This window comes from Manis javanica, chromosome 11, assembly GCF_040802235.1.
Source record: "Manis javanica isolate MJ-LG chromosome 11, MJ_LKY, whole genome shotgun sequence".
Lineage (NCBI taxonomy): Eukaryota > Metazoa > Chordata > Mammalia > Pholidota > Manidae > Manis > Manis javanica.
Window position 1 is genome coordinate 117,315,336 of NC_133166.1, and position 27,282 is coordinate 117,342,617.

At 57.9% G+C, this 27,282-nt stretch overlaps 2 protein-coding genes and 1 long non-coding RNA gene across 15 annotated transcripts in view; 1 reads left to right on the forward strand and 2 right to left on the reverse strand.

Moving 5' to 3' along the window:
• Positions 1 to 10,204: 10,204 nt before the first annotated feature.
• On the reverse strand, positions 10,205 to 11,977 carry LOC108385866 (uncharacterized). Its single transcript, XR_001850415.3, has 3 exons — positions 11,742 to 11,977; positions 11,302 to 11,394; positions 10,205 to 10,351 (listed from the first exon to the last, which is right to left on the reverse strand). It is a non-coding gene; the product is annotated as an uncharacterized lncRNA (long non-coding RNA).
• A 3,010-nt stretch (positions 11,978 to 14,987) lies between these two features.
• On the forward strand, positions 14,988 to 20,516 carry RCOR2 (REST corepressor 2). 3 transcript variants are annotated; one of them, XR_012123171.1, is made up of 13 exons: positions 14,991 to 15,941; positions 16,653 to 16,709; positions 17,000 to 17,080; positions 17,313 to 17,365; positions 17,453 to 17,614; positions 17,725 to 17,849; positions 17,943 to 18,012; positions 18,097 to 18,312; positions 18,660 to 18,737; positions 18,876 to 18,933; positions 19,077 to 19,306; positions 19,417 to 19,786; positions 20,226 to 20,516. XR_012123171.1 is itself a non-coding variant. In XM_036995329.2 (12 exons), exons 1-12 carry the CDS (start codon positions 15,815 to 15,817, stop codon positions 19,729 to 19,731), a joined length of 1,533 nt encoding a protein of 510 aa, XP_036851224.2. In that variant the 5' UTR covers positions 14,988 to 15,814; the 3' UTR covers positions 19,732 to 20,516. The 3 variants fall into 3 exon arrangements, 2 of the variants coding, with proteins under 2 accessions (XP_036851224.2, XP_036851223.2); XM_036995329.2 differs by having other exon boundaries at positions 14,988 to 15,941; positions 19,116 to 19,306; positions 19,417 to 20,516; XM_036995328.2 differs by having other exon boundaries at positions 14,992 to 15,941; positions 19,417 to 20,516.
• A 63-nt stretch (positions 20,517 to 20,579) lies between these two features.
• Positions 20,580 to 27,282, reverse strand: part of MARK2 (microtubule affinity regulating kinase 2) — a 57,279-nt gene continuing 50,576 nt past the window's right edge. For 6 of the 11 annotated variants that reach the window (XM_036995325.2, XM_036995319.2, XM_036995324.2 and 3 more), the window contains 4 exons: positions 26,430 to 26,687; positions 25,359 to 25,385; positions 23,266 to 23,310; positions 20,580 to 22,714 (listed from right to left, as the gene is read on the reverse strand). In XM_036995325.2, coding sequence (XP_036851220.1) covers positions 22,354 to 22,714; positions 23,266 to 23,310; positions 25,359 to 25,385; positions 26,430 to 26,687 — 691 coding nt within the window. In that variant the 3' untranslated portion in view covers positions 20,580 to 22,353. The remainder of the gene's footprint in view (positions 22,715 to 23,265; positions 23,311 to 25,358; positions 25,386 to 26,429; positions 26,688 to 27,282) is intronic. The other 5 variants (XM_036995326.2, XM_036995321.2, XM_036995320.2 and 2 more) reach the window with 2 other exon arrangements.

A 27,282-nucleotide genomic window follows, 5' to 3' on the forward strand; every position in this document is an offset into this window, starting at 1 on the left:
TGCGTTGGGTAGAGAGACGCGCAGCTGGGCGATCGGGTGGGTGGCAGCGCCGCCCCTGCGCAGCGCACCTCCCAGCCCGCCCGGGCAGCCGGCGCAGCAGCCGCTTTCACAGATGACCACACGCGTCGCGACCTCTGAGGTTCCAGCTCCTCTGCAATCCTCGGCACAGAAGTCTGGAAACGTTCCCACCTTCAGATTTTGAACTCTTGAAATTCCTTTTCTAACCAGAGTCCCGTTATTCATTCACCATCTTCTAACCATTCATTTTCTCCCTATTCATTCACTTTCTCAATAAACATTTACTAGCACCTATGCTGTGCTGAGCCCAGGGAACACAGAGAGGGACAAGCAGCCATCGCAGTTCCAAACTTCACTATTTAGAGGGGGCGACAGGCATGAAACAACTGTTTCACAGAGAATGGACGGTGCTGTTAAAACGAGACATCAGGCGTCTTGGACAATGTGAATATGTGACTTTCAGTCTATCCTAGCAGCTCAGTGTGACCCCCACATGACCTGCATGAGAATTACCTGGGGAGCTAGTGCGCTGTGCACCCCCTGGGGCCTACCCTAGACTCCCCGGGGGTGGAGACAGCGTGTTCTCTTCCAAGAGCTCTCCAGGTAGGGTCATACTTGCGAAAACTACACAACCGCTGCCAAAGACTTAAATTCGAAGACTTGGTCAGTTCCCATCCCTATCCCAACTCCAGTGCTCCGGGAAGTGGTGGACCCAAACAGGTGCTCAAGCAACATTTGTTGAGTGCCTACCATAGGCTAGCCATTGTCCCAGGCAGGAAAGAAAACAACAGAAAATGCACTGCCTTCATAGGACTTGTATTCTAGAAGGAGGAGGCAGATAATAAACTAAACAGGTAAAAGAACATAATATGTTGGATCATATTGGATCTATGGAGGAAAATGAAGCACAGAAGAGGTTAGGGAATGTCAGGGTTTAGAGTTCTAATCAGGATTCTTAGAGAAGGCAAAGAGGCCAACATCTGAAGGAGGTGAGGGAACAAGTCATGAGGACATCTGGGAAAGGGCATTCCAGGCAGGCAGGGGCGGTGGTGGGAGCAGTTAGTATAAGAACCCCAAGCAGGAGCATAACTGGAATGTGTGAGGGACAAGTAAGTACAATGGGGCTGGAGCAGAGCAGACCACTAGGAGAACAGGAGGTAAAATCAGGTAAGAAGAGGTTCATTTCGGGCTTGTAGGTTTTTTGAGAGATTTTGGGACTAGAACCAGCTGGAGTGCCATTGGAGGGTTTAACTGGAAGAGTAGTAGGGGTGGCTTATGTGTTCATAGGACCATTTGGCTGCTGGGTTGAGAGAGAGTGTCGGGGCAAGGTCAAAGGAGGACCAGCGCAGAGGCCACTGCTGTAACCAAGGCAAGCGTGGCTTGCACCAGGTGGGTGGCTGTGGAGGTGGCAGAAGACCCGGACGCCAGTTGAAAGTAGAGCCAACAGGCCTTGCTGGCAGATTGCGTGTGGGGTGTGAGGGAAAGAAAACAGTAAGATTCCTTCGAGGTTTTAACTTGTGCTACTGGAAAAATGGAGTGGTGCCCCCTGAGATATGCACGACTTTGAAAAGAGCAAGGTTGCGGATATGGGTGGGTAAGATCAAGAATTCAGTTTTGGCCATGTCAGGTTTGAGATGTCTTTTAGACATTTACATGGAGATGTGGAATAATCAGAGTCTGGAACTCAGGGGAGAGGGCCGGGCAGGAGATACAAATTTCAGGGCATTCAGCACATACACAGTATCAAAGCTGGATGGGTCCAGAGAAGACCAGAGAATGTAGGTGCGTGCACTAGGATGAAGCTTCAGCTTGCATCCTATTCCTCTGCCAGAAAATCTCGTTGCCAGAACTCTGGGGACCAAAGAGGGAGCTAAGTTGGGAGGAGGGTGGCCAAGGCGGGAAGGAGTTGTACATCTGAACTTGCCCTTGAAGGAACAGTAGAGAAGGAGATTCCAGGGAAATTTCCAGGGACTGGTTATTTGCAGAGCCAGGGCAAAATGAAGGGGTGGGCAAGGGCATTTACAGAGGGAGGAGGGCCAAGGTGGGAGTGGGGGAATGAATCCCCCATCTTGTTTTGGCTTCTCTTGTCTCTTTACCCACATTGAACTTCACGGTCAGCTGTTTCAGGGAACAGATGCCTGGCACCACAATTGCCTTGTGCCCTGTCTCTTCTGCCACTCCCACTTTTGGGTCCGCCCTCCCCGAGGCCGCTGGAATTTGCCCAACACCACACAAAGCCTGCAAGGTGAGCCCACTAGTCCCTTGGGGCGGTGACATCATCTGGGCCCCTGAGAGGCCTGAGAATGCCTAACGCCTTATTGCTGTCCCACAGCAGTGTCCTGCCTGGGGGCTGCACCCGATTATGGGCTCTGGTCAACTCAGGGCTTCCTAGTCTCCAGGTGTGCTGACCAAGAGCCTACCTGCTTTGGAGTCAGATAAACCTGGGTTTAGACTCCCTCTCTGCTACTTAGGGGCTTTGTAGCTTTAGGCAAGGTGCCTCAAATCTTGGGACTCAGTTTCCTTATGTCTATAGTGAGGTTGCCCACAGCAATCCTCCTCCTCATCGGCCTCACCTGCCAGGGGGTTGTGAGAATTAAATGAGATTAATGAGATGGGATGGGGGCAGGTGCCTGGCATGGCCTGGGGCAGGAAGGAATTCCCTCCCACAGACAAAAGTACACCTCCCCACCCTGCCCCTCCCTTCGTCCTTTCCCTACCAAACATCTGCTCCTACTAGCCAGGTGGTCTACACTGCCTCACCAGCCACTCCCTGAAGCTCCCATCTGGTCGCCCGGCGCCCTTCTCACCCTCCTCCTCCTTGAGCCCTCCCGACTGGACACTGTCTCCCCCGTCTCCCCTGCTCCTTCCTGGACTCCTCTTCTCCCAAGACTCTTCCTAAGGCTGTGCTTTGTCCTCCTCACCGTACAGCCCAGAACCACTCCCAACTCTCCATTCATTTGCTCAGCGGAGCCTAGGGCGGCAGCCACAGCCCAGCTGAGGAGAGGCAGACTTTGCACTGGGATCAGCTGGCAGATGGGAGAACCTGGATTTCCCCAAAAGAATCTGGATGTGTGGCACCCACCCCTTCCTGCCACCTGGGGAGCAGAACCTCCTCCGGGGCCAGACCACCCTGGGCCTCATCCCCTAGGGGCCCTCCCTGCCGTCATCCCTCCCTCCCTCAGGCTCCTCCCCAGCTCCACTTGCTCTCTGGGCGTCATCCCCAGCTCAAAAACTTTTGGAGAAAGTGACCTATACTGTCTCTACCTCCCTGCTTCTCCTGCCACTCACTCCTCAGCCCACTGCAGCCTGGCTTCTGCTCCCACCGTCCCACCAAAGCCTCTCCCAGATGCTACAGTAGCTTGACTGACTCCAAGGGACAGGTCTCAGTCATTACCTGTCTGGACCTCCATGCAACATCTGGCCTGTTATTTGTTCCTTCTTCCCCAAAACACCATTCTTCCCTTGGCATCTGTGACACCACACATCCCCCATTTTGTAAAATGCACATCTGGTCAAGCCAGTTAAAGCCCTCTGAGGTTCCAGCCTTCAAGGTTAGGGATTCCGGGCTGTTTGGCTCCTGCTGGCCTGGCCAGGGACCCCCACTCAATGCCCTGCCATCGGCCCCGTAAAACCGCAGGTGTGCTCTGCTGCTGGGAGCTGCGCTTCTCTCCTCCACGGCTGTCGGGGTTGCCAGGTCCAATGACACGGGACAGAGTCAAACTTGCTCTTTATCTGTAAATGTGTTATTAATCCCTACCTGTGAGTATTCAGATCTTACTGGGTGTCCAGTATTTTTGCATGCTGCATTGGGCAACTGATGCTGTACCCCTGGGACCTCACTTGGTACCTGACATAGAGTAGGTGCTCAGTAAGTGTTAGATGAAGGAATGATGGAAGCGATGGTGGCAGGCACAGGTGCTGCAGGGCACAGTGGAGAGGTAGCAGACTCCCTAGAAGAGGCGGCACATGAGCCAAAGTAGACGGAGGTATTGGGTCATGGCATCAACCAGTCCCTCCATGGGGATGCCTCCTGTAGCGGGTTGAATAGTGTCCCCCAAAAGAAATGTCCATGTCCAACCCCGGGACCTTATTTGGAAACTGGGTCTTTGCAGATATAATTAAGGGTCTCAGGATGAGATCATCCCGGATTGAGGGTTGGCTCCAAAGCCAATGACTAATGTCCTTATAAGAGAAAGGAGAAGGAGGTTGGAGACACACACACAGGGAAGATGGCCATATGAAGACAGAGCAGAGACTGCAGTGAGGCAGCTACAAGCCAAGGAACGCCAAAGATTTCCGGGAGCCACCAGAAACCAGGAGAGAGGCAGAGAAGGAACTCTCCCTTACAGCCTCCTAAAGGAACCAACCCTGCCAGCACCGCGATACTGCATTTCTGTTGTTCTAATGCATCCACTATGTGGTCCCCGTTACGGCAGCCCTGGAACCGAATATGCCCCAAGCCTCCGCCCTTCCCAGGACTCTTCCTTCACGACCCCTCCCCTGCCAGGATCCCCTGTCGTACCGGACCTGTTATCCAGCCTGTGGTAGCCAGCCACAAAACGGGCCCAGTGACCCTAGCCTCCTGGCATTCATGCCTTCATATAGTCCCCCCTGAAAGGGTATCTCGCCGTGACCCTTCTTACCCCGCAACGACTCAGGAGACACGGGCCCACACAAGAGATTTTATTACTGAAAGAGAAAACACCTGCCCCCAGAGAGACGGAGCAGCAGCTCGTGGGTAAGGAAGCGCATTTTTAAGGAGTAGGGGTAGGGTGTGTTCTGCCTCGGTGATTGGATCTCAAGGGGTGGGCGACCGTCTGGCTGTTGGTGATTGGATCTCAAGGGGTGGGGGTCTTAGCGCGCCAGAATTTGCCTTCACCCCCCACACTGAATAGGGCTGACCTATGTGACAATAAGGGACTACAGGAGTGATGGTGAGTGTGAGGCTCCCAAGGCAAGGTTACAAAACTTGGGACCAAACTTTTGCCCCAGTCTCTTGGATGGCTCTCGTTGGAGGAAGCCACCCGCCATGCGGTCAGGACATTGAGCAGAACCGTGGCTAAGTCCACATGGCGGGAAACTGAAGCTTCTTACCAGCATCCAGCCCCAACTTACAGACCAGGTGAGTGAGCCACCTCGGAAGACGACTGCCCCGCACTAGACATGCTTTCAGATGACTGAAGCCCAGAGCAACCCCATGGGAGACCCTGAGACAACCACCCAGGGAAATCACTCCTGAGATTCGGACTCGCAGAACCTTTGGGGTCGTCTATTGTACAGCACCACTGGGTTTAGCCTTGACAGCCGGCCTCACGGGTCCCAGGCAGGGAAGAGGCTGCTAGACTGTTGGGACTGGGAGGGGCCAGGGGGTCATCCGGCCTACCTATCCCTTACAGCCCGGGAGGCCAAGGCCCTGAGAGGGGCCCACTGGGGGAGAAGGGGCTGAGATGTGCTGCCTTCAGGAAAGGCCCCTGTAAGTCCGGAGAGAGGAAATTCCGGGGCAAAATACCTCTAAAAACAGAAACCAGTCAAAGGGAGAAATGAAGTTTAAAACCCGTTTATTGCTTACAAACTGCAGTCCAGGGCCGTCTTTCTCCTCTGCTCTGGAAGAAACCAGTAGGCAGGCCAGCCCCCTACCCTTAACCTCTCAGGTTCAGACATGCCCTCGGTTGCCCAGGTAATCACCCATTGATATGGAGATGAGCTTCTCTCCACCCAGGAGGAAGATGCAAATGCTCTAAAACCATACTTCTCTCCCCACTTGAGCGCCTGTTGATCTGCAGATACACCAAAGCCAGGTGAGATATTCTGGAAATATTAGTTTTACCCACAGCCCCCTTCAGATCTTTGTCCAGGTAAGTCATGCTCAATCTGAACAGACCCAGTGCCCAGAGGCTGCTGCCCCCTGGATGTTGCCCAGGGCTGCTGGGCAACAAAGTACCCCAGACTGGGTGACTTAAGCAACAGCAATTTATTGCCTCCTGGTTCTGGAGGCTGGAGTCTGAAGTCTAGGGACTGGCAGGCCTGGGTCCTTCTAAGGGCTGTGAGGAAGTATGTGCCAGGCTGCTGTCCTTGGCTTGTGGGCGAGCGTCTTCACGCTCAGGTGGCATTCTCCCTGTATGGCTGTCTGGGTTCAGATTTCCCCTTCTTGAAAGGACACTGTATATTGGATTCTAACGACTTTGCTTTAACTTGACTGTGTCTATAAAGACCCTATTTCCGAATAAGGTCACATTCTCAGGTACTAGGGGTTAGGACTTCAACATACGAATTTTGGGGAGGACACAATTAAACCTATAATGTCCCAGGACCCCCTTTTTAGGGCCAATGTCTTTCTGCCGGTCATTTGTTCTGTTTCCTGGCCTGTTTCCTTCTTTCTGCCTCCCACTACCCGTTTTGTGCTCATGGCAGACATCACCAGCCGCTCCGGGCATTCTTTCTGCTGAAGCAAGGTACAGATGCAGAGTCCTCATCAGCGGTCTACAGGCAAATCTGCCCATAATATGGGCTGATTCAGGCTTTGCAGAAGAAAGGGAGATGGAGGAGACGATGAAAATGAACACCCGTTGAATGAATGACTGCATAGATCTAACCGATGCAATAGTTCAAACCCACCAACTTGTCTGTCTTTCCCAGGTTGTCTGTCCGTGCTGACTCACCAGTGGGGCTGATGAGCTTGCTTTCCACGAGGAGCTGCAGCCCACTTTGTTGGTTCTCATCTTAGGAAAGGTGGGTACCCGGGAACAATGACTTTGGGTCCAGAGCCCATGTCTGCTAAGAAAGGGAACCATGGCCCTTTTCTTTTGTTTATAGTTCAGCCAGTAAGTATTTCTAAATGCGAAATGCAGGGAGGGTGCTGTGTCAGGGGGAGGGGGTGGGCAGTGGGGACCAGGCTGCCTTAATCTTTGCTAATAGAGCCCAACTCCGCGCTCGCTCGGTGATGGGTGGGGATCCCCGGATGTTATGGCAAGAGTGCTGGAGCACAGACCTGATGGGTCCAATCCAAGCATGGGTATCCTTTGCCAGAGATTGGTTTGAAGGGCATGGGCCTATTCAGGGATTTCTAGGAAAGGTGTTCTCTCTGATAAAAGAAAGATGCCAAGGAAAAAGCCTTGGGCCTATGCCTTTCCCCTCCCACTCTGCAAATTGTCCTCAAAGGGTGGGATGCTTGGAGCAGCTGCAGCCATTCATGACTGTGAAAGGACCTTCTGAGGCAAGGAAGAGGCAGAGCTGAGAACTGGGAAACCCCTGGGGTCTTGACGGGCACGGACCTCCACACAGCTTAGCAAAGACAGTAAAATGTCTGCTTTGATCAAGCCACCATTGAATGGCTATTTCTCCTCTATAGGAGGAACAGCAAAATGCATCTCCACTGAAAGGATGTGGACCCAGGGAAATGAAAAACAGGGCTCCAGTACTAGCTGGCTTGAGATTGGTCCCAGCTCTGCCACTTTCAAGCTGTGTGACCCTAGACAGGTCATCTTCTGAAGCTTCTGCTCCTCGTCTGTAAAATGAAGATAATTAGAGTGCCCACTAGGTATTCTAGGGCCACTGTGGGGGAAAAGGAGTCAATTTACACAAGGCCTTTTGTACACAGTGGTTAATACCTATAAGCATTCAATTCATTTGTTTATTCATCCACTAATTTATTCAATAATTGTTATGGAGCATCTACTATGTACCTGTACTAATCTAGGGTCTGGTGATGTAGTTTGAAAGAAATAGTAGGCACTCAAATAAGTTGGCTGTTATATTATCATAAGAAGTTGGCTTTTTCTATTATTTTGTGAGTCTTTGCCTACATGGGACTCCTAAAATGTCGGTAGAATCAGTGGAATTTTGGCAGAACTAATTTCCCCGGACCTGGCAGTGTAGGGACCTATGGAGTGAGGGGCTGGGGCAGTTAGGAGGGCTCTCCTGATGAGAGGGTGTCTGGGAGACTGAGCTGATTGACTCAGCAGTCATTGTTGAGCATCTACTGAGTGCCAGCTGCTGTGCAGCTGTGTGAGGATGCACAGGTGAGACAGAATCTCTGCCCTCTCTGGGCTCCCAGACTTGATGAGGAGGGAATAGACAGGTAAACAGGGAATAGATAGGTAAACAGGTAGGTGGTGACATTACAGTGTGATCAGTGTGCTGAGATGGGGAGCAGATGTCCTAGACAAAGTGACAGCTGAACTTAATTCTGCAAGGCAAATGAGAACTGGTCAAGAAGGAAAGGAATTGGCATTCCAGGTATTGGGAATTGCATGTATAGACAGACTCCAGGGGAAATGAACGTTGTTGAGTATGGCTGAACCATAAGTTCGAGTTGGCAAGTGTTGAGAGAGATTGTTTCAGAAGCTGTGACTGCAGATGACAGAAAACTGAAATTAACCAGGCTCAAACAATCAAGGGAATATATTGGTTTATATACGTAAAAAGTTTGGAGGCCCAGTGGCTTCAGGTGAGGTTGATCCAGCAGCTCAGTGATGTCCCTGAGAAGCCAGTTTTTTTTCTATTTCTTTGGGGTGCCATCCACAGCCTTAGCTTTCCTTAGGGATCAGAGATGGCAACCAACACTCCTGGCTCAGCTTCCTGAGCTTCACCCATGTTTGTAACATACTGATTGGGCCAGTTTAGGGCACTAGCCCACTTTCTGAACCAATCATGGTGTCCAGGGCCTTGGGAAAGGCTGACATTAGGGTGAGATCAACCCACAGCAACACATGGATCCCCGAAGGAGAAAGGCAACGGGGGAATGCATGTCTGGAGGCCAGATTTTGATGGAGCTAAATCATGCTCTGGAGGTGGAACTTAATCCGAGGGTAATGAGCAGCAGAGGACTGACTTGAAGAGATTGGATTAGAGAAAGATCGCACTGGCTGCTGAATAAAGTGTAGAGGGCTGCGCTAGAGGAGGCAGGGGGGCCAGCTGGAAGGCTGTCTCAGTAACGGGGTTGGGGGGGGGGTACGGGGCTGTGGGGGAGGGGCTTGCCAGAAACTGGATACTGATTGACACGGAAGTGAAGCAGAGGGAGGAGTCCAGAGCAACTCCCAAGTTTCTGCTTTGGGTACTGGTGGAGAGGAGAATGGGGATGGGGACGGGGGTAAGGGGGACAGGCAGTGCAAATGGGTGTTCAGGAGGCTGAGATCCGCTTTGGGCAGGGTGAACTTGAGGCTTCTGAGCGATAACCAAGGGCAGAAATCCCGAGGGCAGTTGTTGGTTGGATGTGGGAGTCTAGAGCCCAGGGTGGGAGTTGTGAGCTGGGGAAGGAGGTTGGAGTGTCCATAGGCCAATGAGTTAAGGATGTGGACCAGGCCTGAAGGATCAATAGTAAGGGTTTGGAGGCAGGCAGGAGGGGAGTGGGTAGGGAGCTCAGAGCCAGGAGCAGGGGTGGCCCTCTCTGTTCAGTCCTGCCCAGAGGTGGAGTGGGATCATGCCAGCCAAACGTCCTTTGGGTTTAGAGATAATAGGCGCTGGTGACCTTGGCAAGAACAGTCTCCATGGAGTGGCAGAGGGTGAGGCAGCACTGCAGTGGGGTGGGGATGAGTGGGAGGTGAAGACAAGGATAAAGGGGTGTGAACACATCTTTTAAGAAGCCCAGCTTTAAAAAAAAAAAAAAAAAAGAGAAGGCAGCAATAGCTAAAGCTGAAGAGTAGCTAAAGGTAAACAAGGGGTGGAGGGAGGGTGTATGTGCTGGTGTGCATGTGTCGGTGTAGGTGGGTGGGGGGTGATTTAGGATGGAGGGACTTAAGCAGGCTGAACTGCTGAGGGGAAAGAGACAGGGAGAGGACCAGAGGGGTTGTGGGGGGGGGCAAAGAGAGAGTGATTGTGTGTGTGTGTGTGTGTGTGTGTGTGTGTGTGTGTGTGTGGTGGGCGATGTGGAGCCTGGGAATGAAGCTGGCCTTGAAGGGGGGAAGGTAAGGTTTGTCTACACTGGAGGTGAGAGGAAGGAGCTGAATCTCTGGAGAGCAGAGCTCCCTGTAGGAGCCAGCAGTCCCAAGGGATAGGCTGGGCATGGTGCCAGAGGCATGCAAATAGGTGGGCTGGGCCAGGGTTTGCAAGGTGGATGGGGCATTCTGGAGCACCAGGCAGGGCTCAGCAGCTGGTAAGCAGACCTGTTTGGCTGGACCAGAGACAGGCTAGAAAGCGCTTGAGTACTGGGCCAGGAGAGGAGAAGAAGGTCCAGATTTGCTCAGAAGGCGATAGGGAGCCATGGAAGTTTATTGAGCAGGAGGTGGTTGTGGGGGGAACATGATCAAAGCAGTCTTTAAGAATCCGTGTCCAGCTACGTGTACATGATAGATTGGAGAGATCAGACTGAAGGCAGGAATCCAGAGCAGTGGATGATCTGAAAAGAAATGTCAAGTACCAAATGTCACAAAGGAAGAGCTTTTGGCTCCAGAGATCAGACCCAGGAGTCGTGGCTGGCTTTGGCCTTTGGCTGGTCCAGAGCATGGGCTGCCTCGCAGAGCAGTGAGGGAATTCCAGCCCTGCTGGCGGTGTACAAGAGGGAACCCCTGCTTCAGAAGGAAACCAGCATTGATGGAGGGTCTAATTACATTCCATCTGGGATGATGTTGGTTCCTCCCAACCATTAAATGAGGTCAGAATTATTGTTCCTTTTGAGAGATGGTGGGGGCTGAGGCTCAGAGAGGCCAAGTAACTCACTTCAGGCCACACAGCAAAGGGGAAGCCAAACCAGGGCTCATCTCAGGTCTGAGTTCCTTGGTCTGCACTGCTCCTGCACTTTCCTGCTGTTCCTGTCACCTCTGCCATTTCTCTAGGTGTTTCGGCTCCACCTGACTGTTCAGGGAGCTTCTTGGTGGCTCTGGGCCAGTGAGACTGGCTGGTGATTGGATCTAAACCTCAGTAACTCCAAATGGCCCATTTGGACCAAGGGTGGAGACTTTGACCCCATGCACTTACCCCAGGAGAATGGACTCTTCAGGGTGCCAGGCTCAGCCTTGGGAGAACATTTGTGGCCAGGCGTGGGGTGGGACCCTTTGGTTCACGCTGTCACCACCAGGGGGCGCAGAGTGTTGAGGTGAGGGCATAAGGAGGTCCCCTTCCTGGCTTCCAGAGCAACAGAGTGGGCTCCTGGGTCTGGGGAGCCCCTGCCGCCTCCTTGTGCCTCTGTCAGCTAAGGTCTTGCTGACCCTTCCTCCCCAGTTCCTGCTTTGCTCAGGGAGTCAGAATTCCTCCGCGTGGGTGTCAGGAAGCCTGGGGTCTCCTTTCTGACCTGCCTGTTTTATTCTGCCCTCCGCTCCCCACCGTTCCACTCAGATGTGTCCGGCTCACCTCCTTTAGCCCTCTCCTCACGAGGCTGCAGTGCTGAGGCGGTGCCAAGCACCAGACTGTCACCTCTGTCACCTTCTCAGCCTCTTCACAGTGCTGGGTGGGAGTGGAGGCCAGTCCAGGGGATTAGTAACTGAGGGGGAGGGCAGTGCCCTGGACCACACAGCCTGCCTCTGGGCCCTGGGGGCCTGGGGGGAGGGAGGGATCAAATTCCTGCCTGGGCAGGATTGAGGGGTGGGGGCCCTGGAGGGAGCTCCCCATGCTCTTCCATGTGGTAGCCCCTCTCCTGCCGTCCCCAGCTTCATCTCCCCTCCAGGCCTCCAGGCCTCCAGGCTCAGGGAAGATCTACCCACAACTCCCCCAGCTGCTCAGCCAGGTTTCTGCTTAGATCCTGCCACCCTTCCTCCCTCCCTCCTCCACCCCAGCGCCTGCTGCCTGCCTACCTCCCTCCCCAAGCTTAGCCCCTTGGCTGTGGCCACTGAGGGCCTGGCCGGGGTCCCAGGCACCACACCGCAGAGGCCAGCCTCGCGTGGGCCAGAGCTTGGGACAGTCCCAGTCTGTCTGGCAGGGCTGCGGGTTCAGGATTGGCTGGAGCTGCCCCCGCCTTTGGGAGGAGGGAGATGTGAGGTGAGGCCCAGTGGCTTGCTCAAGGTCACCCTCCTTTTCTCTCCCAGCATCCCTGTTCAACCTTTGTCCCTTCTGCCTCACCTTGAGGAGGGAGGAGGCAAGATGACCAACAGGCAGAGGACAGAGAAGCCCAGGGAAGAGTAAAGCTTTTTGGGCTGCTGGTGTTTGTGCATTCAGCAGATATTGAGTGCCTACTGTATGCCAGGCACTGAAAACACAACAGTGAACACAGTGGACCCAATCCCTCCCTGCCCATGGCCCAGGGAGAGACTGGCAAGCAATAAACAATCACACAAATAATGTAAACTTGTGTCCCTAGCAGTGTGGCAAAGGCACTGAGTGGGGATTGGGTCTGGCTTCCCTGGGACCTCAGGGCTGAGGAGCCTCATCTGGCTTAGGGGAGGTAGGCAGGCTTCAGACATGGCCAGAGGCTTTGTGGAGGCCAAAGCCTCAGTTTCCTCACCTGGAAAACGCAGGAAATAAGTGTGACCCCCCTCCCAGGGCTGCTGCACAGCGGCCTGCATCCTGGCCTGCAGCCCTCAAAAAGAAGGCGTTGTCATCCTCCCTGAGAAGGGTGTGGAAACTCGTCCAGTGACAAGGGCAGGGAGGGTATTCCCGGAGACCAGAAGCCCTCTCACAGCTCAGGGGTGGCCTCAGGGGGCCCCGTCCTGGTGTTGTGCTGTGAGCTCGGCTGGTCCCTCCATTGCAGAGGCTGGAGGAGAGGAGGGGCTGGTTCCTGGGCTGCCGTTCCTTCGCTCCCCTTCCATACCCCCATGCTCCTGGCCACGTGGCACGTCTGCGCCCCGGCGTTGGAGGGCGGATGATTCTAACCCAGGGGGTTAGCAGAGCCAAGAAAAGTGGGTGGGATCTGGGGTACCGCTGAGACCAGGTCCTGTGGCATGCTGCTCCACCCCGCCCTACAGCCCCAGGGCGGCAGGGAGTGGGTGCTGTCTCTTTAAGAGCCTTCAGGCTTCTGGGAGCAGATGGCCAGGCCGGCCGGGGCCCCTTGTCCTTTGTGTGGGTTTGCACAAAAGAGGGGGCCAGCTGGGGAGGGGGCGGCTGCAGCAGGTGGGAGGGTGGGGCCTTGCCTCTCCCCCTCCTAGCCCTCAGACTGCCCCTTGGGGAGGGATTTTCTCGCTAGGAATGTGCCTTCTCTCTGGACACTGTGGCCCCCACAGTCGCCCCCAAACTCCTAGGATACCCCTCCTAGGATATCCTGTCCTACCTCCTAGGCTGAAGCCTCATCATATCAGGGCCTAGGGACTACCCCCTCTCCAGCTCCCGGGAATAAATAAACCTCCCCTCCCTGCCCCCACCTCCAGAGCAGAATCTTCCTTTGGCCCTCAGCTCGGACTCCAGGGAGGAGTGAGAGCAGAATCAGGTCTTGTTGGGGGAGGGGTGCTGAGGAAGGACCGAACCCGGTGGCTGGGAGTACCTGGGGCAGCCCTGGAGGAGGGAGGCCAGAATAAGCGTGATGTTGAGGCCTGGGGCTGAGGGCCTGGGTCCCGACCGTAGGTGTGAATACGGAAAGGAGACAAGGGTAGGGGGTTGGGAGACCCACCTGAGGCCAGGTCTAATGGGGGCTGGCGTGGGCAAGACGGAAGACTCCATCATAAGGAGAGTTGTGTGCAGCGATGGCTGTCTGCCTGGCAGGAGGGGACAGAGATGAGAGCCTCCCTGAAGACTGGAGGTGCTGGGGGCCCAGGTGGTACCCTGCCATTCAGGAGTTGTTAGGCTGGGGAGCTTCTCACCCCGTGGTGGATCCCCTTAGCTCAGACCAGCCCTTGGCTCATTCATTCTCCTCTTTTGTCCAGACCTCCCCACCCTGGGGCTTGATGCCCAATCCATGATTTAAGAGGAGGAAAAAAAGCCCTGTAGCTCTGGCCGGAGGTGTGACGGGCAACGTGGCCGCAGGCTGGGTGGCCCCATGTGGCCCGACAGCGCCGCAGCAGGGTGGGTCGTGCCTGATGTTGCCTGTCCTCCCACAGAAGCCCCCAGGACCAGACAGTCCCAGCCAGGTCGTGGACGGACCGCAGGACCCGGACCGCCTGGCCGCACGCAGCGGGTGGGGGCGGGGATCCCTGGCTGGGCCCTGGGTTGCTTCTAAATTTAGGAATCTGATTACAGTGTGGCTGAGGAAGGGAAAGGAGAGGAGGGTGCGAGTGCAGGCTCAGCTCTGTCTGGGCACAGCGGGGTGTGCCCGGGTGGAGGTGTGTCTAGGAATCTGGGACTCCGGGTGGGAGGGGCGGCGGGCGGGGGCTTCGGCCTGTGTGCACTGCAGCACGTGCCCTGGGCGGCGGGGACGGGCACGGGAGCAGCCCGCAGGCTCAGAGCCGCCGCCGGTGTGTGCGCTGGTTCTTTGTGTGCCTGGCAGGGTGGCTGGGTCTGGCTTTGAAAGTCTCTGCCCACCCCCTCCCCCATCTCCGTCTGTGCAGCTCTACCCGCTTCCCGGTCTGTCATTCTGCCCGTGCTTGTCCTGGGGGAGGGGGATGCTGCTCCTGGCGGGGGTGACAGCGAACCCGGTGGGGAGGAGACCCAGCTCCTCCTCCTCCCTGGAGTCCAGACTTCCCCTGCACCTTCCACATTCCCATCCTTCAGCCCCTTTTGCCACTATTTTGGGGTGCACACTGCAGCAGTTACCTTTAACTGCTTTAATTCTTTATTGGGGTGGCCTCTGGGGAAACACAGATACACTGGAAGCCAGGTTTTGGTCCGGTAGCTCTTGGAGGACTTCATTCCTCGCCACTCCGGCCTCCCATCCGCCCTGGCCCCCAAGGGCGCATGAAGGGGGGTCCCCCCTGCGGAAGGGGGGGCGGGGAGTTCCTTGGCAGGAAGGGAAATGGAAGGAAAAGCTGGGCTCCACCCGGGCGGGCGGGCAGGCGGCCTCAGGGCCCCCGGGGCAGGCGGCAGTAACCCGAGCCCACCGGTGTACGGAGCTGGTGTGCGCGCGGCTGGGGCTGACCTCTGGCTGCTCCTGGGGGGCAGTGGGGTCTCCCCCAGGGGTAAGTCTGGTAGTCCCGGGGGCCCTCAGAAGGAAGCGCTCCCCACCCTGGTCCTGACCCCACCCCCTGGAGGTCCAGCCCCGGCCCCTAGGCCCCGCCCCCGGGCCCTCCCTCCCACCCCAGGGCCAGATGTTCAGCTGGCGGAGGCATCGGCTGGGGGAGGGGTGCTGAGGCCGCAGCCGGCACTACTTCCCTGCCAGCAGCTTCATTGTGTGCGCGAGGAGCGAGCGGCGGCGGCGAGCGGGCGGGCAGCAGCCCGAGCGCGGCAGGGAGAGCGAGTGCGCCGGGAAGGGTGCGCTCCGCCAGCCTCCCGGCAACTCTGCCCCAGAGCCGTGCGCCAGGCGCGCCGTCCCGCCGCCGCCGCCGCAGTCAGCGCCGGGGCACCGCCAGCTGCCCTGTGAGGCTGGGGTCTGGTCGGGGCAGGGCTCCCCGCCCGGGGATTGGGGCATCCCCGTGCAGCCGACGAGCGCAGAGACCGTGGGGTCGCCAGTTGCGCTGCAGCACCCTCCCGCTGAACTGCGTGGGCAGGCGGGCGGTGGAGCTCCGGGACGCCCCGAGGGCAGGGCGCCCGACCCCTCTGGGGGAGCCCCAATCCCGTGGAGCGTACAGAGCGCGCGTGCCCCTGTCGCATCGGACCTTGCGCTCATCCCCCGCGTACCCCACTTCTGCACAAACTTTTCTGACGCCCTCGCCCGTGGGGGTCGCGGAGAGCGCTGGGCTGCCCCAGGGGCTCCCGCTCCGCCGAGCCCTAGTCGCTGACCTCCTGCCTCTTGTAGCCTGAGTGGCGACCCCTCCAGGCCGGGCCGGGCACGGCACTCGAGGCGAGCGCGGCAACCACCGCTGCTCTCCTAAGGCTCCCGCGCCCCCCGGGGCAGCTGGGCGGGGTAATGCCCTCCGTGATGGAGAAGCCGAGCGCGGGCTCAGGGATCCTGTCCCGCAGCCGGGCCAAGACGGCGCCCAACGGCGGACACCCCCATTCGGAGGATGACAGCAGCGAGGAGGAGCACTCGCACGGTGAGCCCGGCGGCCTAGGGTTAAAAGCGCACCGGTCGGGGGGCACGGAGTGGGGCGGGAGGCGAGTTGCCGGCCACGGGAGTGTTATACTGATGGTTTCTGCCCTCCTGGGTTGGAGCCTCTGCCGTGCTTCGCCCCAGACCCGAGGCTGCCGGCGCGGGGAATCCGGAGGCTGGGCCCCTAGCCGCCGAGGAGGCGGCCCTGCTCTCCCCCGCCCTGCCCCGTGCCTGAGGGACTCAGGCGTCCTGCCCTACACAGAGTGGGCCCCTCGCCCCTTACCACCTTGCAGGGGACTGAGGTCTGGCTGGGACAGCGGCTGGAAAGACCTTCACACGGAGCCGTGAGGCTCCTGTGGCGGGGAGGAGCCTTGGATTCCCCGCAGGGCTGTGGTCCAGGTCCAGGGGCAGCCCTCCACCCCCGAGCCAGAACAAAGGGCTCTGCTTGGCCTGGGCTCTAAAACTGGCCCCATGTCCTCTCCGCCACCTTCCACTCCCCCACCCACCATCGGTTATGGCGAGGCAGGGTCTGTCCCTCTTCCAGTACCTTCTTGGCTGAGGGTAACTGAGGGCAAGATCAGGGAAAAGTGAGCCTCCTGGCAGGTGGGAGCCCTGGGTGGTCAGGAAGGAGAACCCCAGGCCGGCCACCTCCCCCGCCACATCCTCCTGTCCTCCCTCCCTGGAGTCCTCTGACTGCCTCCCCCTGGGTCCACAGACAGCATGATCCGCGTTGGAACCAATTACCAGGCCATAATTCCGGAGTGCAAGCCTGGTGAGTGGCAGGACAGGCTGCAAAGGGAGGGGAGCAGAGGGCTCACAGCTTGGCCCTGAGCCCCACCTGGGGGAGCCCTTGGCTGGCGCCCACTGGAAGGACAGGCAGGCAGGCAGGGGTGGGTGGCCCCGTGGCATAGTTTTCCTGCTTTGCCTTCCTGTCTGGGTTTCTGCCCCTCCTTCCCTTCTGGGCCTCACCTTGCAGGCCTCACTCTGCCCTCTGACCATGGGGACAGGCGAGCCCCACCAGGGTGATCTGATCTGAATGTCCTCCCTCTGCTCCTCTTTCAGAGAGCCCTGCACGCTACAGTAACAAGGAACTGAAGGGGATGCTGGTGTGGTCACCCAACCACTGTGTGTCAGATGCCAAGCGTGAGTGCGGTGGGATCCTAGGTTCATGTAGATCCCAGGGAGATGGAGGCTTGGGTCCATGCCAGTCTGTGGCCAGCTCTTCTCAGAAGTGGGCTGGAGGCTGAGGTGTGTGGGTTTAGCCTCTGCCCTGGGGCTCAGATGCCTAGCCCCCTAGGGGCATACCCTGTCTGGGCAGGCCTGGGTAAGGAGTTGTAACCCCTCCTCTAAGACCTGGTCCCTCCGGCCCCTGCAGTTGACAAGTACATTGCAATGGCCAAGGAGAAGCATGGCTACAATATTGAGCAGGTTAGTTTTAGCCCCACAGGGATTTGGGGTGGGGGCAGGACAGTGCTGGGGAAAGCTGAGCCTGAGTGGTACCCTTTCTCTGGCCAGGCACTGGGCATGCTCCTGTGGCATAAACACGATGTGGAGAAGTCATTGGCTGACCTGGCTAACTTCACCCCATTCCCTGATGAGTGGACTGTAGAGGACAAGGTGCTGTTTGAACAGGCCTTTGGCTTCCATGGCAAATGCTTCCAGCGGATCCAGCAGATGGTAAACCGCCCTCCAAATCCCCTCCCTACACACCAGTACTCCTTAGCCCCTCCTTTCTGACCAGTCTGCCTGGAGTCTTGGGTGGACTCCAGTCTCTGGTGTGCCCCCAGCTGCCTGACAAGCTGATTCCCAGCCTGGTGAAGTATTACTACTCTTGGAAGAAGACCCGCAGTCGGACTAGCGTGATGGACAGACAGGCTCGGCGGCTGGGGGGCCGAAAGGAGAAAGAAGACAGGTGGGGATCCACGGAAGCTCTGGGAGGGGGCAAGCTAAGCTCCTGGGGAGCCCTGGGGCCTGCCTCACTCCCTCCTGGCCCCTGTGTCAGCAGTGATGAGCTGGAAGAAGGACGAGGAACTGTGAGTGAGGGGGAGCCGGATGCTGGAGACCCCAAGAGAGAGGTGAGGTCCCAGAGCCGGTCTAGGCCTGCCCGCCCACCTGCCCTCTCCTCTGGCTCTGCCCCACCTATCTCCTTTCCCTGGCAGCCTCTGCCCTCTCGGCCCCTGAATGCCCGCCCAGGCCCTGGGAAGAAGGAGGCCCAGGGGTCTCAGTACCGCCACCACCCGCTGCGAACCCGGCGGCGCCCACCCAAAGGCATGTACCTGAGCCCCGAGGGCCTCACTGCCGTGTCAGGAAGCCCGGACCTTGCCAACCTCACGCTTCGAGGCCTTGATTCCCAGCTCATCTCCCTCAAGCGCCAGGTGGGGGCCCTAGAAGGGCTGTGCAGAGGGGGCAGCGGTAGCTGGGAACTACAATTTGGGGGCAGCTGAGGCATAAGGGAGGTGGTGCAGGTGGCAAGCGTGCCTCTGCCTGCATTCCCTGAACTCGTGGGTAACTTGGTGTTCTTTTCTGGGCCTTCAAAAAAACTGGTCTGCAGAAAGGGGTGAATCCCAGTGTCTCCCCTACTAAGCAGTTGTAAGGGAGGTGTAAGCCAGAGGTGGTAGGTAGCAAAAAGTTTTGTTGGGAAATAGGGCCCTGCAAGGGTTAGTGTCGATGGCCTCTCTGGCGCTGAGAGTTTGAAATCCCTTCGTTTCCTGGCCTTTTCCAGGTGCAAAGCATGAAGCAGACCAACAGCAGCCTCCGCCAAGCCCTGGAGGGCGGCATCGATCCACTTCGCCCCCCAGAGGTAAGGCTGCTCTATGAGTTTGGGTGCCAAAGGGTTTTCTCTGGAGGCTGAGCACAAAAGGGGCATTCTGCCTGGAGAGAAGGGCCTCCATTTCCATATTGTTTGAGTCTAAAGGATGCATTATTTCCTGCTCTCCAGGCCAACACCAAGTTCAACTCCCGTTGGACCACAGATGAGCAGCTTTTGGCTGTACAAGGTGGGTCAAACGGGGGGAATAGAGGGCCCCAAGATCTCTCCTCACCCTCCAAATCCAAAGAGCTGGGGGCAGAGGGGAAGGGTCAGGGAAATGACTAGTTTCTAAGGGGTATTCACACTCTGCTGCCCTTTTGACCCTTGCAGCCATCCGTAGGTATGGCAAAGACTTTGGGGCTATTGCAGAGGTGATTGGGAACAAGACTCTGACCCAGGTGAAGACCTTCTTTGTGAGCTACCGGCGCCGCTTCAATCTGGAGGAGGTGCTGCAGGAATGGGAGGCAGAGCAGGATGGTGCCCCTGGAGCCCCAGTCCCCACGGAGGAGGCTAGGAGAGGGGCTCCCTTGCCGACCCCAGCCCTGGAGGAAGATGATGAGGTGAGAAGTGGTGAGAGAAACCCTCAGAGAACGGAGGTAAGGAACCACCTCTGGCCATAGGCTGGGCTGAGGGTGTGGCTGAGCCTAGTTCTACTTTTCTCTTCTCTCAGGTCCAGATTACATCTGTCTCAACATCTGTGCCCCGATCAGTACCTCCTGCACCGCCCCCTCCTCCACCTCCCACCTCACTGTCCCAGCCCCCCCCACTACTGAGGCCCCCTTTGCCCACAGCCCCCACTCTGCTCCGCCAACCCCCTCCACTGCAGCAGGGCCGCTTCCTTCAGCCCCGGCTGGCTCCCAACCAGCCCCCCCCACCTCTCATCCGCCCTGGTCTGGCTGCCTCTCGCCACAGTGCCCGCCCCGGCCCTCAGCCTCCACCCGCCCTGATTGGAGCCCCCCTGGAGCCTCCAGCACCCTCACTCTGAGCCGACGCCCTCCACCAACCAGAGGCTCCAGAACCACCTTGCTGGCTGTCCTCGGGTACCTATGGCTTCGCCAAGGACAGAAGGGACTAGAGCTCTTGCCAGGTCTTTTGAAGACCTAGAGCTGCCGATGGGCCCAGCCTGGACCTGTGGGTTCTGCACATTTCTGGCAGCTGAGCCCGTTTTCACCGCCACCCCAGTCAGGGGCTGGGACTCGGGCTTTCTGAACTGGCCTGAGGGCACTTTCTTTTCCTGGCTGGGACTGGAAGGGCTGCCTCCTAGCCCGCTAGGGCTTCGCCTCCGGGCCTGGCCCTTTGTGGAAAGGGGGTAGTGACCACAGCTTGGGGGATGGGCAGAGGACAGTTTGGCTGTTCTTCCCTTTTCTTTTAGCAATAAGTCTGGGGTGAGGCAGGGAGGGGGCTGGAGGAGGGAGGTGGGCAGAGGTCCCTCAGGGCCAGGCAGCAGCAAAGCTGGAGGGGCCGCTCTCTTGTCTTCAGGAGCCTGTTGGGAAGTGCTGAGGAGCTCTGAGAGTGCCCACTCTGCCTGCTGCCTAAAGGCTGAAAGGAAGGGGTGCTGGGAACATATGCAGACATGGATTTATTTTTCAATGTTTTTAAAAAATAAAACCTCCCAAGTTCACCGAGTGCTCTTTTCCTCTGGGTGTGAGGCCCCTGGGCTTTGCTCCTTGTCTGTGCCCTGAGGGTGGGAGGGAGCAGCCACCCCGCACCAGCCTTTCTCCCCCCAGGCCCCAGTCAGGAATCAGTCCTCCTCTGCCAGGCAAGCGGGCTGGGCCACATTTTGCCCATGGGACTGGGTCCCTGCCCGGTTGGGAGAAGAAAGGAGGAGGCAGCTCAGATTCCAAACATTCTCTTTATTACGTGTTTGATCCAGAGGAGAAACTAAGTGCGGGGTGGGGGTGGGGGTGAGCCAGAGGGAGGGGACACCTTGCCTGGGAGCCCCCCTCCCTCCCGCCAGCCACCACCTCCTTTGGGAGCCAAGCCATGCCCTCCGGGCCCCTGGAGCACCCTGGCTGTTCCACAGGGCAGGAGATGGGGGGGTGCGTGGTAAGGGGAAGCCCTTGGTTGGAGCCGGGGCCCATAGTCGGGGCTTGGGGCAGGAGAGCTGAGGTTGGTGAGGCCCCTTCCTGGGACCCAAGGGCTCAACTTGCCATGGAGCCTGGCCTGGGAGCAGGGGTGATGAGTAAGGGTGAAGTCATCAAAAATCAAAAAAAAAAATATAATAATAATAAAATAAAAAATAAAACCCATCACAAAAAAATGTACAACTCAGGTGAGGGTAGGGGCAGCCTCTGTGCAGGACCCCCTCCCCCACAATTTCTCAAGAACAGAAACAGCAGAGAAATAAATTAAGGGATGCAGCAGCCGCCACCAGCCAAGCGCCCATAACCAGCCACTCCCACGCTGGCCGCAGGGCAAGCTGGGAGTCACTTGGCCTATCTGTCCCCCGAACCGGTGGGGGCAGCCGCTCCCAGCCCTGCTGCCCTATCCAGCCTCCCGTCAGGCAGCCATGGAGGCCCTGGGCAGTGTCTCCTGAGAGGAGGGGCGACAGTGTCAGGAAGGAAAGGCCAGGCCGAGAGGGGAGTGGGCAGGGAAGTCACTGCTAAGGAACTAGCTGGTGCCCAGATTAATGCCAATGAAGGGAGGGCAGTGGGGAGAGGCACGGCGAGGGGCTGTGCTTTCAGACAAAGGCTCTCCCACAATGGAGAATGCCCAGCGTCCCTGTCGCAGACACTAGCAGCCTGGGCGGTGGCCCCCTGGGGGCTGAGGAGCCCAGGAGCCCATCTGCCCTGCAGTCCCCTCCCCTCACCCGGCCCAGGGGTCAGCTCTGCTTTCCACCCAGGAGAGGGTGGGAGAAGATGGCACAGACTTGAGGAGGGGAACAAAAGTCCCCACAGCAGCTTGTGAAAGGAAATGCCCAGCTCCAGGGAAGGGGGGCAGAGGGTGCAGTGTGGAGGGCGCCAGAGCCCCGTGCCTCGCCGCCAGCCCCACCACCTCAGGGCCGCACAGTGCCCTGCCTCCCGGGCCATGGCCCAGGGGCCTGAGGTCAGGGGAAGGCCACCTCTGGTGGTTTGGGGGGAAAGGAGGAGAGGGGAGGGGAGGGGAGAAGCCCAAAGTGGGCCTGGCGGAGGGCCTGACGGGGAGCTCCACCACTCTTGCCTGAGAGTGTTCCAGCCCTGAGCCACCCTCCTGGGAAACCCCACAGATCCAGTCTCAACTGTCCCAATGGGGCAGGGAGGAAAGGTGGCCGCTGGGATTTTTTTTTTCTTTTTTCTTTTTGGTAATAAAAAATTTCTTGGTTTAGGCGAAATACTCTGTGCAACCGCAGTACCGAGGGGGAGCCCTGCCCCTCCCCCTTCCTTGGCCTCCTGTGGGGGAGAAGGGGAAAGGGGGAATTTCTGGGCAGGGGTAACTGTTGGGGGGAAAGAACCATCGCCTGTCCCCCACAAACATGGAAGAAACAACTGAGAAGGGTGGGGAGGGGAGAAGTGCCAGCAGGGGGAGACACACCAACCCATCTCCGCAGTCTCCGCGGGGCTGGAGCACCGGTCCCAGCAGCTAAGTCCAGCTGGCCCGCCTCCATCGCCACCCCGCTCCTGGCAGCCTGTTAAAGCTTGAGCTCGTTGGCTATTTTGGAGGCAATGTTCTTGAAGGCCATGGAAGTGCCCGATATCCGCTTAAACCGAACACCGTTGAGAGACAGCCGCGGCAGTTTGCACACCTCCATCTCCCACTGCACAAAGTTCTCGTGGCCCGGCGTGCCGTGCATGCACAGCAGCATGTACCTCTCATGCAGCTCGCTCTGGCAGCTGTTTGCGTCCAGCACCTTGCGGATCTCCCGCATCATCTCATTGGGCTCCATGGAGCTCGTAGTCTTCATACTCCAAGTGAAGCGTAGCGAGCGCGGTTTGGCCTCCCGAAACTCCTCCTTTTCTTTGTCGTTGCCTCCACCTCCCACCACGTGAGGTCTGCAAAAAGGGCAGAGGCAGTGCTAGGTCGGGGCTGGGACACCCCACCCACGGGAGAGCCACCCTGGCTGGCAGACCCTGAGACCAGAGGAGAGCGGGAGGGCGCCCAGGAGGCAACAACTCTGGAAGAGGGGGTGTTAGACCTGGTGTGGGAAGCGGATGGAGGGTGAGGGGCTGGGCAGTCCTGCACCTCAGGACAGAGAAGAGTCAGGGAAGGTGGGAGCACATGCTCAAGAGCCCCAAGCAGTTTGCAGACTGGACAGAAAGCGTCTGAGGCACAGAAAGGGGGGGAGGTGGTCAATGTGGAGGAATCTGCGGCCCCAGCTGCCCAGCCCGGGGCTCTCGCCTCCAGAGTGCACCAGAACTGAGAAGGACCTACACCTACTGCAGCTGGGGTGTGGGGATTCTCTGAGGAAAGGGAGACCCCAAGAGGGTGGGGACAGGGCAGAACCACTGGAGGAACAGCCAGGTGACAGAAGGCAGAGAGGAACAGGAGGCTCGTGGAAAGCCCGGCAGCTCAGGCAGGGCCAGTGCTGGCTCCAGCCTCTCACCTGAGCGTCTCCACACGGTCTTTGCTTTCAGGTTCATTCAGGTTCCTCAAAAAACAGAGCGAGGGAGAGTTTAGTGCTGGGACCTCTCGCTCCTTCCACCACCACAGACCTCACGAGGGTGGGTCTGGGGAGGTACCACTGGTGGGTGTGCAGGCCCCAAGCCCAAAGGCCACCTGCCCATCACCTGACAGACCAACATGGCTCTGTGGTACCTCACATTGGCAGCTCGACTGTCCCTTTCCAAAAGGGAGCCCAGCACAGAGCCTGTTCCCTCCCACCCCCAGAGATCTGTGCCAGGGAGAAGGCGCCTCTGCTGGGGGAGGAGGAGAGCACGGATGTGCAGGCACCCGTGGAGCACACAGCCGCAGCAGGAGGCAGCTCCCCGCCGGCCCACCGCCAGGCTCGTGCTGCTGGTGGGTCCTCAGCACTGGCATCCTGGGTCTCAGAACAGCAGTCCTCTTGGAGAGAAGGGCTGAAAGCATAGCTACAGGCCTCTCTAAGGAGGCTGGAAGCACCAAGCACTGGCACTGCTGAGGATGCGTGTGGTCGGGGGCCTGGGGCCGGAGTCTGCACGAGAAAGGCCCTGAGGCCAGCTGTGGACAAGCCTGCTTCCCTCATAACTCCCTTGCCTTCTAGGCTGCTGGGCCATCTGCTTGTACAGAAGGGAGGACGGAGGGCAGGGCAGGACAGACACCTCGGGAGTGTGCATGGGGAAGAGGTCTGGCCCCGCTGAGCGGCTTCTCCAGTTCCTGGCTGAAAGATGGGCTCCAGGAGCCGGGAAATTGGGGGTTGCAGAGGAGAGCAGGGATGTGAGGAGGAGAGAAAGCAGCAGCACATGTAAAAGGAGCACAAAGACACAACAGACACACGAATGCAAACCAGCGCATCATGAGCAGGGAGCCGGGCTGTGCCAGGGAAGGAGCCTGCTGCTCTCTCCGGCCCTACCTGGCTCCTGCCCTATGGGCGGAGGCACCCTGCAGGGCAGTCCCCCACTGGGGCCCCATGAGTCAACAGCCAGCCATGCAGTGAGGAACTGGGTGGGGAGCAGTGGGTGGAGGGGGAAAGCCTGAAGACCCCATCTTGACCATTTCTGTCAGTTGGGACACTAAAGTACCTGCCAGGTGTCCCAGCCCGAGAACAGGGCCTGGGCTGCCAGCCTTGGGAAACCAGTGTTCCCAACCTGGCCTCTGGTCTTCAGCTTTGTATGTGGCCCCCCCAGGCCCCCAGAGAGGTTGAAGACAAAGTCAGGGGTGCCAGAGCCAGGATCTTGCCGAGGAAGAGAGAGGCCTGAGTGGTGGTTAGTGGTGGTAGGGTTTGTCTCCCAGTGTTTCACCAGGGCTCAGGGGTAGAAGGCCCAGCCCTGGAACATCCCAGCTCCTGGCTCTTTGGAAGCCACAGGCATATCCGGAGAACGCAGCCCAGTGAGGCAGCTTCATTCATCCAGATACTGCTGCAGGCAGGAGGTTTTGGGGGTGTGTGGGGTAGGTGGGCCTAGTTGTGCAGGAGGAGCCAGAAGGGGGCGCTGTGCCCACTCGTGAGGCAAAGGCTCCTTGAGCCTGAAGAGGCCACGGCAGCCTTGGGACCGCAGAGTCCCTGTAGTATCTCCAAAGTCCTGACATCTGTAGGGCAGGGGCAAGAGGTGACAAAGCCCTGAGTTGATAGGACCAGAGAAGGGGACGCCCAGGAGACCCAGAATGAGATGCATCCCAGATGCACCTTCAGCCCCAGAGGAGCCTCTTCCTCTTCTCAGCACATGCACGGCCAGGGGAAAGGGCCAGGAAAGGAACCAATGCTTGTGACCAAACCCTGGGGCTGGGGTGGGTGTGGGGGTAGGAGACAATCTTAAAGGGAGAATTCCCTGAGAAGGTCTGCCTTGCCTGGCAACAGGTCCACCATTTACAAAGCCTACTGAGTGGGCAAACATGGCCTGGTGTGGCCCCTAGCCAGAGGCAGTCTTCACCCCTTTAAGATGGCAGAGAGGGCTACACAGACATGGTTAGCAGATGGAGGAGGGAGCAAGAGCCAGAAAGGGGAGTTAGTGATGGAGGCAGGACACAGGACACAGACACACACACAGCGGGCTCAACGCCTACCTTCTGGCAAACCTGAAAGACAGATTTCTAAAAAAACAAACAAAAAAAGACAAAATAAAAAAAGAAATAAAAAAAAAACCCACAAGACAGTATGTGGATAAGCGGGTGGGGAGTGGGCTTTACAGGTTCAAGGGTCACCCCATTTGTGGAAGAGCCGCTCAGCGAGACTAGAGTCCCAGCCACCCTGGTCTGCTCACGCCCCTCCCTGAAGCCCGGCCCCTGCATTCCAGGCTGGAAAGGGGCACGGCTTTTGGCTCCTCCAGCTTCAGTGGGAGCAGAAGGAAAGGCAGGCAAGCCTGCTCTCTCCAAGCCCCCTGCTGCTTCCTGAGCTACACTAAGGTGGCAGAGGAAGTGGTGAGCTGGAGATAAGGAGCACCCCAAGAGGCCGGACGGCTGGAGGCACCTCAACAATGGAGGAAGCTGTCCCTCTTGGGTGGTCGGGGCCAGGTGTGAGAAACCTCAGGAACAGAACCCCTACCCTGGTCACCACATAGGAAAGCATCAGTGTGCCAGACTGAGGGAGGAGGGGGCCATGCTCGCCACCAGCTCTTTCATTTATGGCCTTCATCCTGGCAACCCCTGGTGCTAAAGAACATGGCCTTGGCAGAGGGGAATGGCTGCAGCTAGACCCAACCTACTGGGTGGGTTGGTGGTGGGGGGGTGGAGGTCAGAGGGGGTGAGACAAGAGGCCAGGAAAAACTCCTTGCCGGCCCAGCCTGGCTCAGGCCTCATGACTTTGCAGCTGCGTCACCAAATATAAGTTTCCATGGGAACCCAGGAGAGAAGAGGGGGGCTTTTATTTTAGCATCTGAGTTCACACTCTCCTAGAGAGGAGGCGGCATCGGCCATCTGCTTGAGGCCAGAGAACTAGGGGTGTGTACAGGAGATGGGGAGAACCTGAGAGGGACGGACTGGTGGGTCTGGGAACATGAGGTGCTGACGAAAACCCAATTTCTTAGGCTTCCCAAGGCCTTTCCTAACTCCAGGACCCAAGCTGAGTTCCACATGTCCCTGGCCCCAGCCAGGCAGGAAGGCCTACCTCAGCCTCTCCCACCCTAAGCCCCTACTCACCTGCGTACAAATTTGGAGGTAAATTTGCTGAAGATGCTTCCCGAGGCCCCCCGCCGGCCCTGGCTATTGCCAGAGGGAGAGGCTGGGGTCACACCGTAGGGCAAATTCTGCTGGTCCCGCACCTGTCGGAGCTGCCCAGCATGGAAGGTGCTTCGACTGGACACACCCCGGGGGAAATTAGTTCGGTCTGGGGCTCCACCACTGCTGCTGATGTTGTGGGCGGAAGGGGAGGCGACAGGGACACGCTGGGGGGCTGTGCTGTGGGAAAAGAGGTTGGGGGGGGGGCGAGGGAAATGCATCAGGGCACAGAAAGCCATCACCACCAAGCATCTGCAGTACCCTGGGGTGGGAACAGGGAGGGGGGATGCCAGGGCACAGCAGCCATCACAGAGGACACAGAAGGGCAGGGTGTGACCACTGAGGACACTGGTAAGGAAGACATCTGGGTGGAGGTGGACGGAGATGGTTTGGGGGAGGGAAGGAGGCAAGGAAGGCCATGTATGGACAGCAGTACAAGCTGGAGAGAAGTGGCTCCCTGTGACCCAGGCAGACTGGAACCTCAAGAGGACAGTGTTGACCAACCCTCAGGGACTGACTCCCTTTGGTGCTGCCTGTCCCTGGGGTCCTAAGGAGGTCCAGGAAGGCTCAAAACAAGAAGGCTTCCTCCTGGAGCCTCAGGATGGCTTCTTGCATATCTGTTCTGAGAGGGAGAACTGGAGGAAAAGAGGGGCATTAAGCTATTTTTTGTTCCCTCCGCTTCCTGACTACAGGGGACAGGGCCAGTTCTTGTGTCTACGATGACAAGAACAGAGCAGCATCCCCAGGGAGAAAGTAGTAGTAGCGGGTAGAGGGT

What these genes read in the sequence shown, in the direction of transcription:
- RCOR2 (XM_036995328.2), top strand. Translation starts at nt 15,815, where the DNA reads ATGCCCTCCGTGATGGAGAAGCCGAGCGCGGGCTCAGGGATCCTGTCC. An exon ending in CTGTGTGTCAGATGCCAAGC is followed by an intron (nt 17,081 to 17,312) that starts GTGAGTGCGGTG and finishes CGGCCCCTGCAG; the next exon opens with TTGACAAGTACATTGCAATG. An exon ending in ATGGCTACAATATTGAGCAG is followed by an intron (nt 17,366 to 17,452) that starts GTTAGTTTTAGC and finishes TTCTCTGGCCAG; the next exon opens with GCACTGGGCATGCTCCTGTG.